The sequence below is a fragment of the Hyla sarda genome, chromosome 8, assembly GCF_029499605.1.
Source record: "Hyla sarda isolate aHylSar1 chromosome 8, aHylSar1.hap1, whole genome shotgun sequence".
Classification (NCBI taxonomy): Eukaryota; Metazoa; Chordata; class Amphibia; order Anura; family Hylidae; genus Hyla; species Hyla sarda.
This window is the reverse complement of record NC_079196.1, coordinates 218,615,856-218,628,688: the sequence shown is the minus strand read 5'-3', so window position 1 is coordinate 218,628,688 and position 12,833 is coordinate 218,615,856. Positions and strand designations below refer to the sequence as shown.

General features: G+C 40.1%; 1 protein-coding gene across 3 annotated transcripts in view; it reads left to right on the top strand.

Annotated features, from left to right (window-relative positions):
- Positions 1-12,833, top strand: part of PGAP6 (post-GPI attachment to proteins 6) — a 49,361-nt gene that overhangs the window by 26,273 nt on the left and 10,255 nt on the right. For all 3 annotated transcript variants that reach the window (XM_056534036.1, XM_056534034.1, XM_056534037.1), the window contains exon 8: positions 232-355. In XM_056534036.1, the coding sequence (XP_056390011.1) occupies positions 232-355 (124 nt within the window). The remainder of the gene's footprint in view (positions 1-231; positions 356-12,833) is intronic.

Genomic DNA, 12,833 nt, shown 5'->3' with positions numbered 1-12,833 from the left:
TTATTTTTTTTCTTCTTTTCAACCATACTAAGCGCACAGTGGATTATCTAGACTAGATGCAATTGTGACGAACCCTCAGCTCTCAGGCTTGTTAGGCTTGTAACTCAACTAGTATGTCCCCAATTACTAGAAGCAAGAAGGGATCTCCAGCTGTTGCAAAACTACAACTCCCAGCATGTAGTTTGCAACACTTTATCTGATCGTTATGATGAGTCTTTCTATCCTTTGCAGCTTTCTCACAGGGATATTCCTTCAACCTGTCCGACGGAGCGACTAGCGGAACTCACATCATCCCCTACCCTGTGACCGATAGGTGGTATCTCTCTATGCAAGTCCTGTGCCCAGTGGATGACAGGTAAATACTAATCTCTATAGGGGGCAGTATTATAGTAGTTATATTCTTGTATATAGGAGGCAGTATTATAGTAGTTATATTCTTGTATATAGGAGCAGTATTATAGTAGATATATTCTTGTATATAGGAGCCGTATTATAGTAATTATATTCTTGTATATAGGAGCAGTATTATAGTAGTTATATTCTTGTATATAGGAGCAGTATTATATTAGTTATATTCTTGTATATAGGAGCAATATTATAGTAGTTATATTCTTGTATATAGGAGCAGTATTATAGTAGTTATATTCTTGTATATAGGAGCAGTATTATAGTAGTTATATTCTTGTATATAGGAGGCAGTATTATAGTAGTTATATTCTTGTATATAGGAGCAGTATTATAGTAGTTATATTCTTGTATATAGGAGCAGTATTATAGTAGTTATATTCTTGTATATAGGAGCAGTATTATAGTAGATATATTCTTGTATACAGGAGCAGTATTATAGTAGTTATATTCTTGTATATAGGAGGCAGTATTATAGTAGTTACATTCTTGTATATAGGAGCAGTATTATAGTAGGTATATTCTTGTATACAGGAGCAGTATTATAGTAGTTATATTCTTGTAGATAGGAGCAGTATTATAGTAGTTATATTCTTGTATATATGAGCAGTATTATAGTAGGTATATTCTTGTATACAGGAGCAGTATTATAGTAGTTATATTCTTGTATACAGGAGCAGTATTATAGTAGTTACATTCTTGTATATAGGAGCAGTATTATAGTAGTTACATTCTTGTATATAGGAGCAGTATTATAGTAGTTATATTCTTGTATATAGGAGCAGTATTATAGTAGTTATATTCTTGTATATAGGAGCAGTATTATAGTAGGTATATTCTTGTATATAGGGGGCAGTATTATAGTAGTTATATTCTTGTATATAGGGGCAGTATTATAGAAGTTATATTCTTGTATATAGGAGCAGTATTATAGTAGTTATATTCTTGTATATAGGAGCAGTATTATAGTAGTTATATTCTTGTATATAGGAGCAGTATTATAGTAGTTATATTCTTGTATATAGGAGCAGTGTTATAGTAGGTATATTCTTGTATATAGGGGGCAGTATTATAGTAGTTATATTCTTGTATATAGGAGCAGTATTAAAGTAGTTATATTCTTGTATATAGGAGCAGTATTATAGTAGTTATATTCTTGTATATAGGGGCAGTATTATAGTAGTTATATTCTTGTATGTAGGAGCAGTATTATAGTAGTTATATTCTGGTGCATAGGAGGAAGTATTATAGTAGTTATATTCTTGTATATAGGAGGCAGTATTATAGTAGTTATATTCTTGTATATAGGAGGCAGTATTATAGTAGTTACATTCTTGTATATAGGAGCAGTATTACAGTAGTTATATTCTTGTATATAGGGGCAGTATTATAGTAGATATATTCTTGTATATAGGAGCAGTATTAAAGTAGTTATATTCTTGTATACAGGAGCAGTATTATAGTAGTTACATTCTTGTATGTAGGAGCAGTATTATAGTAGTTATATTCTTGTATACAGGAGCAGTATTATAGTAGTTACATTGTATATAGGAGCAGTATTATAGTAGGTATATTCTTGTATATAGGAGCAGTATTATAGTAGTTATATTCTTGTATATAGGAGGCAGTATTATAGTAGTTACATTCTTGTATGTAGGAGCAGTATTATAGTAGTTATATTCTTGTATATAGGAGCAGTATTATAGTAGTTATATTCTTGTATATAGGAGCAGTATTATAGTAGGTATATTCTTGTATATAGGAGCTGTATTATAGTAGTTATATTCTTGTGCATAGGAGGAAGTATTATAGTAGTTATATTCTTGTATATAGGAGGCAGTATTATAGTAGTTATATTCTTGTATATAGGAGGCAGTATTATAGTAGTTACATTCTTGTATGTAGGAGCAGTATTATAGTAGTTATATTCTTGTATATAGGGGACAGTATTATAGTAGATATATTCTTGTATATAGGAGCAGTATTATAGTAGTTATATTCTTGTACATAGGAACAGTATTATAGTAGTTATATTCTTGTATATAGGAGGCAGTATTATAGTAGTTACATTCTTGTATGTAGGAGCAGTATTATAGTAGTTATATTCTTGTATATAGGAGCAGTATTATAGTAGTTATATTCTTGTATATAGGAGCAGTATTATAGTAGTTATATTCTTGTGCATAGGAGGAAGTATTATAGTAGTTATATTCTTGTATATAGGAGGCAGTATTATAGTAGTTACATTCTTGTATGTAGGAGCAGTATTATAGTAGTTATATTCTTGTATATAGGAGCAGTATTATAGTAGTTATATTCTTGTATATAGGAGCAGTATTATAGTAGTTATATTCTTGTATATAGTAGACAGTATTATAGTAGTTATATTCTTGTATATAGAAGCAGTATTATAGTAGTTACATTCTTGTATATAGGAGCAGTATTATAGTAGGTATATTCTTGTATACAGGAGCAGTATTATAGTAGTTACATTCTTGTATATAGGAGCAGTATTATAGTAGTTATATTCTTGTATATAGGAGCAGTATTATAGTAGGTATATTCTTGTATATAGGGGGCAGTATTATAGTAGTTATATTCTTGTATATAGGGGCAGTATTATAGTAGTTATATTCTTGTATATAGGAGCAGTATTATAGTAGTTATATTCTTGTATATAGGAGCAGTATTATAGTAGTTATATTCTTGTATATAGGAGCAGTATTATAGTAGTTATATTCTTGTATATAGGAGCAGTATTATAGTAGGTATATTCTTGTATATAGGGGGCAGTATTATAGTAGTTATATTCTTGTATATAGGAGCAGTATTAAAGTAGTTATATTCTTGTATATAGGAGCAGTATTATAGTAGTTATATTCTTGTATATAGGGGCAGTATTATAGTAGTTATATTCTTGTATATAGGAGCAGTATTATAGTAGTTATATTCTTGTGCATAGGAGGCAGTATTAAAGTAGTTATATTCTTGTATATAGGAGGCAGTATTATAGTAGTTACATTCTTGTATGTAGGAGCAGTATTATAGTAGTTATATTCTTGTATATAGGAGCAGTATTATAGTAGTTATATTCTTGTATATAGGAGCAGTATTATAGTAGGTATATTCTTGTATATAGGAGCAGTATTATAGTAGTTATATTCTTGTGCATAGGAGGAAGTATTATAGTAGTTATATTCTTGTATATAGGAGGCAGTATTATAGTAGTTACATTCTTGTATGTAGGAGCAGTATTATAGTAGTTATATTCTTGTATATAGGAGCAGTATTATAGTAGTTATATTCTTGTATATAGGAGCAGTATTATAGTAGGTATATTCTTGTATATAGGGGGCAGTATTATAGTAGTTATATTCTTGTATATAGGAGGCAGTATTAAAGTAGTTATATTCTTGTATATAGGAGCAGTATTATAGTAGGTATATTCTTGTATATAGGGGGCAGTATTATAGTAGTTATATTCTTGTATATAGGAGCAGTATTAAAGTAGTTATATTCTTGTATATAGGAGCAGTATTATAGTAGTTATATTCTTGTATATAGGGGCAGTATTATAGTAGTTATATTCTTGTATATAGGGGCAGTATTATAGTAGTTATATTCTTGTATATAGGAGCAGTATTATAGTAGTTATATTCTTGTGCATAGGAGGAAGTATTATAGTAGTTATATTCTTGTATATAGGAGGCAGTATTATAGTAGTTATATTCTTGTATGTAGGAGCAGTATTATAGTAGTTATATTCTTGTATATAGGATCAGTATTATAGTAGTTATATTCTTGTATATAGGAGCAGTATTATAGTAGTTATATTCTTGTATATAGGAGCAGTATTATAGTAGTTATATTCTTGTATATAGGGGGCAGTATCATAGTAGTTATATTCTTAAGTGCAACAGGTGCGGCACAGCTCACTCGATCGCCCCTCCCGCTCACGGACCGGATCGGACCTCAGTCCATATAATAGTGGAAAGAAATGGAGTTGTCCAGAGCAGGATGTCAAGCAATACGATATTTATTCAGCGGTAACTGTGGGTGATGACAAGGTGACGCGTTTCAGCCGCACTCAGCAGCCTTAGTCATACAAAACAATAGTGCAAGTGGCTTGCTTATATGGGGGTGGAAAGATGGGGTCCGCCCCGATGGGAGTATTCACAGGGCTTAACCCATTATTCACCTCCATCCAGCAAGTATAGTACATATAGTGTGAACAATAGTCAACATATTAAAACACTTGGGTTACAAGCAATAATGTAGAAAAAGACATACGTTAGTACTAAAAATACAAGAACAAATTACAAAATGTCAGATAACATATATACATGTGCGATCCCAAAATGGAAGAGGAAAAAAGGGAGAATTTCCAATAGAAAAATCTATATAAATATTACCCTATATAATATCATATGAATCTGGATGAATTCAAGTAACCTATATGGTTGTATATACTACCATAGGACATGAAAGAAATTTTTAAAAAAATTTGTTTATTTTTTATATTCCAATTATATAGTAGGATCGCAAATGGATATACGGACTAATATGGAACAATTGAATTGTCTCAAAAATATCCCCACATGTGGTATAAATATTGTTTGATACTCAATTATGCATATGCTATTAATTATCATATGTGCGGGAAATGATTGTGGGAAAAAGAATTTATTTATATAAAAATAAAATTCCCCCCAAACTCCAAGGAAAACCAAAAATATATAATTTTATACGGGAACAACAGCAGATCAATAATGGAGAATGACATCTTGTCTTAAATTTAAGCCAAGGGGACACCTGGTTTGAAGTTTAATGATCCAGAAGACTTCTCTATCCAATAATTTTTGCTTAATATTGCCTCCTCTAATATTATTGGTGACCCTCTCGATCCCCTGGAGGCTGAGACCAGAAAAATCACCCTCATGCTTTTCGGCAAAATGCTTACTAACCATGGAAAGATGTCGGGTCTGGAAATGGGGAATGTCCGACAGGTGTTTTCTGGTCCTAGCCTTCAGGGGATTGGAGGTGCACCCCACATACTGTAATTGGCAGATGTTACATGTCATTAGATAAACCACATGACTCGTGTTGCAATTAATATATTCTGACATACCAAATGTTTCTCCAGTTACTGTGGACATAAAGGTTTTAGAATTCTTCATGATTTTACAACAAATACACTTTAGATGTCCACATTTGAAATTGCCCTTGGTATTGAGCCAGGGGGGTTTCTTAATCTCACCAGAACTGAACAAGCTCGGGGAAACACATTGGCCGATGGTTTTAGCCCTCCGTGACACAAATTTATACCCATGTTCAAAAATTTTTATATATTGGCTATCGTTAGCTACCATTGGTAAATATTTCTCAATTATTTTACATATTGGTTTGAAATCATGGCTATAATTTGTGGAAAAAACAAGGGGTTTTGCTTCACTATTATTTTTAGGAACTTGGGATGATGGCTCTTTGATGCCATATACCAAGTCAGACCTATTTTTTCTCCTAGCAATGTTCTTGGCTCGGTTCAATGACCAAGTCTGATAACCTCTTTGACTCAGCCTCACTGATATATCCTCCGCCTCCTTTTCAAACAGCTCCAATGTGGAGTTGTTCCTCCTGGCTCTAATCATTTCTCCTACCGGGAGATTCTTAGTTATATAGTTATATTCTTGTATATAGGAGCAGTATTATAGTAGTAATATTCTTGTATATAGGAGCAGTATTATAGTAGTTATATTCCTGTATATAGGAGCAGTATTATAGTAGTTATATTATTGTATATAGGAGCAGTATTATAGTAGTTATATTCTTGTATATAGGGGCAGTATTAAAGTAGTTATATTCTTGTATATAGGAGCAGTATTATAGTAGTTATATTCTTGTATATAGGGGCAGTATTATAGTAGTTATATTCTTGTATATAGGAGCAGTATTATAGTAGTTATATTCTTGTGCATAGGAGGAAGTATTATAGTAGTTATATTCTTGTATATAGGAGGCAGTATTATAGTAGTTATATTCTTGTATATAGGAGGCAGTATTATAGTAGTTACATTCTTGTATGTAGGAGCAGTATTATAGTGGCTATATTCTTGTATATAGGAGGCAGTATTATAGTAGTTATATTCTTGTATATAGGAGCAGTATTATAGTAGTTATATTCTTGTATATAGGAGGCAGTATTATAGTAGTTATATTCTTGTATATAGGAGGCAGTATTATAGTAGTTACATTCTTGTATATAGGAGCAGTATTATAGTAGTTATATTCTTGTATATAGGAGCAGTATTATAGTAGTTATATTCTTGTATATAGGAGGCAGTATTATAGTAGTTATATTCTTGTATATAGGAGCAGTATTATAGTAGTTATATTCTTGTATATAGGAGGCAATTTTTATTGTGAAAACAAACAAAATTACAATTAACATAATTATAATGTACATAGTCCCCCTGTCTACAGTCCTGTTACTGGATGGTACAGCATATACGATGTCAGGATACGTCAGGTTCTGCAGTAATGGGATGTTTAGCTTACCGGACACTTCTTCCCATATCCTCCTCCCGGCCCTGCAGTTAGATATGAAATGCTCCATGGTCTCCTCCTGCTGACAACCCAGAGGACAGTTCCTATCAGAAACGCTTAGATACTTTAGATTACCCCTGACAAAGAGCCTCCCATGGAGCGACAGCCAAGCTATGTCAAAGAATTTTGCGGGGAGTCGTTTCCCATTGAGGAACTTTAGACTTTCTTGTAAAGTGCTGGTCACACAATCCCTCAGGGCAAGTGGAGAACAGAAGAAAGCCCTACAAACCCTTACGTATAGATCCTTCCTTGGCTTACTCTCTATATAGGACTTCTCAATGCGCCATCTCTTCAGACATCTGAGCCCGTATTCCAGGTATGGGGGGAGGTAGTCACGCGTCCATCTCCCCCTCTTGAGACTGCCGCCTCGCACCCAAGACTCTGCAAAAGGCAATATCCAGTCCCTGATACTATTCGCCCACAGGGAGCTGTTGTTTGAGTCCAGGCAACCAAAATTAACTTTTAGAAACATGGAGTCAAAGAACACCCTTGGATTCAGCATATCCAACCCACCCTCTCTCCTCTGTAGGTAGGTGACCCCTCTTTTTATCAGGTTCAACCTGTTCCCCCAGAACATTTGGAAGAACAGGCTAAAGAGCCGAGCGGAGAAAGATTCTGGCAAAGGAAAAACGACAGAGACATACAAGAAGACGGGGACCAGGTAAGTCTTCAACATTTTAACCCTTTCTCTATAGGTCAGCCTCCAGTTCTTCCATCGCTGAACCTTTGCATTTCCGATTTCCAACTTCTCTTCCCAATTTAGTTTGGCGTTATCGTCCCTCCCGAATTTGACCCCTAGGATTTTAATATAGGAGGAGGCTCTCACAAATTGGGTCAGATCAAAATCTGGATCAGTATCTGATACCCAGAGAGCTTGACTCTTCTCAAGGTTGACCAGAGACCCTGAGGCCTCCGAGTAACTTTTGATGGCCGCAGACAACATCTCCACCTCACGAGGCTCAGATATCACTACGGTCACATCATCCGCGTAGGCAACAACACTCAGGGGTAGGCAGTGGGGGACCGGCACCCCCTGAAAACCACACTCCTGCAGTGACCTCAGAAACGGGTCTAAGGCAAATACATACAGCAGCGGACTCAGTGGGCAACCTTGTCTCACCCCCGCCTCAACCCTGAACGTGTCACCCTGCCAACTATTGATCAGAGGAAAGCTCTCGGCCTCACAATACAAAGTCTTCAGCCAATCGATGAATTGTCCCGGAATACCGTACTTTGACAAAGTGGCCCATAGATACTCGTGATCTACTCTGTCAAAGGCTTTAGCCTGGTCAAGACTCACAACATATCTCCCACACCTCAGGGCTTTACATCTCTCAAACATCTCCCTTATGGAGATCACTGCCCCAGAGATGTTCCGCCCTTTTACTGTGCCATACTGACAGCCTGCCAACAGTGCCGGGGACAGACAAACTAACCTAGAAAACAGGATTTTTGCCAGAATCTTCCTGTCGACATTCAAGAGGGCAATTGGCCTCCAGTTCTTGATGTCACTCGGCTCTTTACCTTTAGACAGCAGAATCAGCGAGGACACTCTCATGGATGGAGGCATCAGGTGACTTTCTAGACAATTTGTATAAACATCCACGAGGATTGGGGCCAAGAGGTCTCTGAATGTCTTATAGAATTCTGCTGTTATCCCATCTGGACCTGGTGCCTTCTTCAGGTGTAACTTATCAATGGCCTCTTTGACCTCTGCCACCGTCAATTCTGCTGTCAAAGGAGAAAAGTCCAAATCATTAGTATCAGGGAGCGGAGTTGTCTCCAAGAATTGGGTCATCTTGTCTCTATCCAAAACCTTCCTCTGAAACAAGTCAGCATAGTACGATCTCACCACCCCCAGGATACCCTCCCGAGATTCCTGCAAAACACCCTGGGAGTCAGTGAGACCGGTGACAGATTTATTTGCCACCCGCTCCCGGCAATTCTCAAAGGGATCAGGAGACCCTAAGGACCCATAATCCCGTTCAAGAACCAGGGAGGTATACCTGCTGTACTGATACTGCCTTATCTCAGATTTCAGCCGGTCTATCCTTTGTTGGTCCCCACCCGCCGAATACAGTGACTCCAATTCTTTGCGCAGCTTGAGATACTGGCCATACTTACTCTTCCCCTTTATAACTGACAGTCTCTTTAAGAGGGTTCTGATCTCATCCTTGACATCCTCCCACCAGGCGGCCATATCATCATAGAAGTCCACCCTCTCTAGCTGACTCTGTATAAGAGAGTGAACCTGTCTCTGCACAGAAGGATCCTCTAATAGACTGGAATTCAGTCTCCACAACCCTCTACCTGTCTCAGGACCCTGTGTGACACCCAGACAAAAATATAAGGCCAGATGGTCAGAATAAGGGACGATCTTCTCATCCTTCTCACCAATGGTCTCTGTGGGACTAACCAAAGCTAAATCTATACGACTACTTCTTCCACCACAGAAATAGGTAAATTTTGGTTTCCGACCACCCTGCACAAACACATCTGACAACCCGGCCTGTAGAATGATGTTGTTTAAGACCTTGGAGTCTCGGGTTAGAGGTCTATTAGAGGATCTGTCACTAGTTGTTCTGGAGGCATTAAAATCTCCGGCCAAGATGACAGGGACAGACGTGAAGAGATATGGCTTCACTTCATTATAAAGGTTAACCCTTTCAGTCACTGTCTGTGAACCATAGATATTAATGAGTCGGAGCCTTCTACCCCGAATAGTAACTTCTAGCATTAGGCACCTTCCCATCAATACCTCTGTCAGCCTATGTACAGTTACATCATTGGTGGTAAACAGGATAGAGACCCCGGCACTTGGTTCCACAGCCAGTGACCAAAAGGATGGACCAGACCGCCATTCACGCTCTGCTTCACGTAACAGTCCTTGAGTATTTAAACGTGTCTCCTGTAAGAAGAAGACATCGGCATCGATAGACTTTAGATGGTCATAAACCGCGTGTCTGGTCCTCCTCACTCTGACACTGTTCACATTACTGGAGAACACTTTAAGGGTAAAGTCGGCCATCATAACAAAGGAAAGAAGAAAGTGCAGAGATGTCACCCCCCTCATCACAGATCTGAGTCCGAGCCCTCCTGCTGACCACCTGTTTCCATGTCCGATTCGGACAGATGTTTTGCTCGTGGGGGTCTCTTTTTTGTGGGGGGATCACCCTCTTGGTCTTCATTAAATTCATCTATCACTCTCTTTAGCTCCCTCTCCATCTCTTCCTCAACGTCTGACTCTGATAGGACACTGTACCTATTTGTGATGGACATGACACCTGACCCGGGGTCTACTTTCTTTTTGGAAGGTTTTTGGACAGTGGTCCATCCCTCCTCAGGCTTACGGCTGGTTTTGTCTTTCTTCCGTCTCTTCTGCGGATTTATTGATGCTGGGGCAGGAGAAGACATGGCCACAACCTGCTCAGTGACCTCCCTGTTCCCCTCAGTGGCTCCTGGCTGGGACTGGTCGGGCACTGTGTCACCAATATTGTCACCCATATTGTCACCGCTAGTGTCACCAATATTGTCACCCATATCGTCACCTCTAGTGTCACCCATGTTATGCTGAGGCTCGGGTTGTGTCACTGCTGACCCTGACACCAACGTCTCCTCCTCCAGGTCCTCTGCCCCCTCCAGCAGGTCCTCATCAGGGAAGTCCTTACAGATATTATGCCAGGCGTCAGGACAGTCCCTATGGGAGTGACCGGTCTTACCACAGAGGTTGCAGCGGATATTCTGGCAGGTGGCGCTGACATGGCCGATCTCCCCACATAAATTACACTTCACTAGGGTGCACACACTCGCGATATGACCGGTCTTCCCACACTTGAAGCATTTTCTGGGCTGACCTGCATAGAAGCAAACCCCTTTCTCCCGGCCAATGAAGAAAGAATTGGGCAGATGTTGGGTTATGTTGTTTATCTGCCGTAACTTCACCAGGACCTTCCACCCGCCCGTCCATATGCCGTCCTCATCCCTGGTCTTAGTCAGGTCTGACATTAGGTCACAGTGTCTCTTTAACCATACGACAATATCCTGGGGGGGGACAGACTCGTTCCAGAATATAATGGTGACGTTTGCTGTGTCTGGTCTGGAGATGGGGACAAAGCTGAACTTATTCCAGCCATCAGCATCTCTCACCCGGGTGACATGGGCCCAGAAGCGATCCAGGTCAGACATGAGTTTGAAGCTGACGTCATAGCCCTGCCTGTCAGGAAGGTTTATCACTGCCAGGATATTAGATGGCAGGAAGCCCATTTGGTGGCACAGAAGTTCACGGACCACAAACCTCCTGTCAGGCAGCTCCTCCTTGGCCCCTCTATGTCTGAACCTGACCACGTTCCTCCTCTTGAAAGCCTGACCCGTGTAATTTACATTGGACATGAATGGTGACCCACGACTCCAGGCATTACCAGAGGACGCGCCACTACTTCTACCCTCCTGCTGTACTTGGGGGCGCTGTGATGGCTGCTGACCAGCCGTACTAGGGGGGTCTGATACTTGTGTGACTAAAGGGGGGAAGTGTTGTGCATCAGACTGTACAGCCCCCTCCCCACCATCAACCTCTATACTCTGGGGGTCACAAGCCTCTGGAGGCTGAACTAATGGTGGACCTGACCCCAGAGATGACCCCAGATCCCACACAGACTGTGAAGCGCCCCCCTCTGCAGACACATTATCAGTAATATCACATACAGTCATATCAGTGCAGTCACTGGCAGTATGATCCTGCACTACAGAGCCCAGCAAGCCCTGCAGAGCCATGTCCTGTGAACTCTCTGCTGCACTGCTGCCTTCAGGTAAGAGTCCACAGTCCTGCTGCTCTCTACTGCCCCCAGGGGCTTGTGGTGACTGCACAACGGTTACAGAGTTACCTTCTGGTAGAAGTCCATAGTCCTGCTTCACCGTGCTGACTGCTGGGACTTGTGGTACCTCTGGAGGAGTCTCTGCAGGTCTCTGATGTTGCTGGACGCTTGCTTCTGCTTGTCTGTACAAATTTCCTTTCTCAAAAGGGAAGCTGGCTGGTCTGAGGACTGGTCTTGCACAGGACTGCTGGATGTCCTCTTGTCTTGCACAGGACTGCTGGATGTCCCCTGGTGAGGCTGAAGACTTGGGTGCAGCAGTAGATGGAGATGACTTTGGCGCTGGTCTTTCCTTATATCCCTCAAATCGCTGCTGGTTTCTGAAGGTCTCAGCGACTGGTCCCATCTGGTCCAATACGTCCTCCATGTCCTGCACAGTGTCAGCGAGCTGCACAGCGAGGGAGCTCAGCTTCTTGTCATGTACAGCCTGGTTATTGGGGTTTGCTGCCTTTAGCTTGTAAATACATTCAATCTGTTTCTGCAGCTGTAACTTTTTCTTTTTTAAAGTCTCAAGTCTCTTTACCAGAGCTGGGATCTGCTCGGCCAAACACAGTTCATGCGCCCGCTGAGTATTGGGGGGCCGCGCTGGTGGGGTACTCACAGGACTCTGCTTCTGAGGTGGGATCTGACTCGGTGTTGCTGTGGTCACTGCTGCGGGGTCACAATCTCCAGACTGGGGACTGGGCCCCTGGTTCTTCTCAGTGACCGCACTTGTGGCCCCCTGAAGCCTTCCTGGTGTACTCCCTCTGGTCCCCTCTGGCGTGCTTGTAACTTTTGCGCTGCTCCCGCTCCCGTATCGTGTGCGGTCAGAACGTATCAGGACAGGCTGCTGCAGATTCTCCTGCATGGTCTGCTTCTCCAGGGATGTTCTCCTCTGTCTGACTGCGGGAGGGGTGGATTGTACCTGCAGCCATTACCTGACTTGATGAAGTTTCTTTCCTCACTTCCACAGCTTTC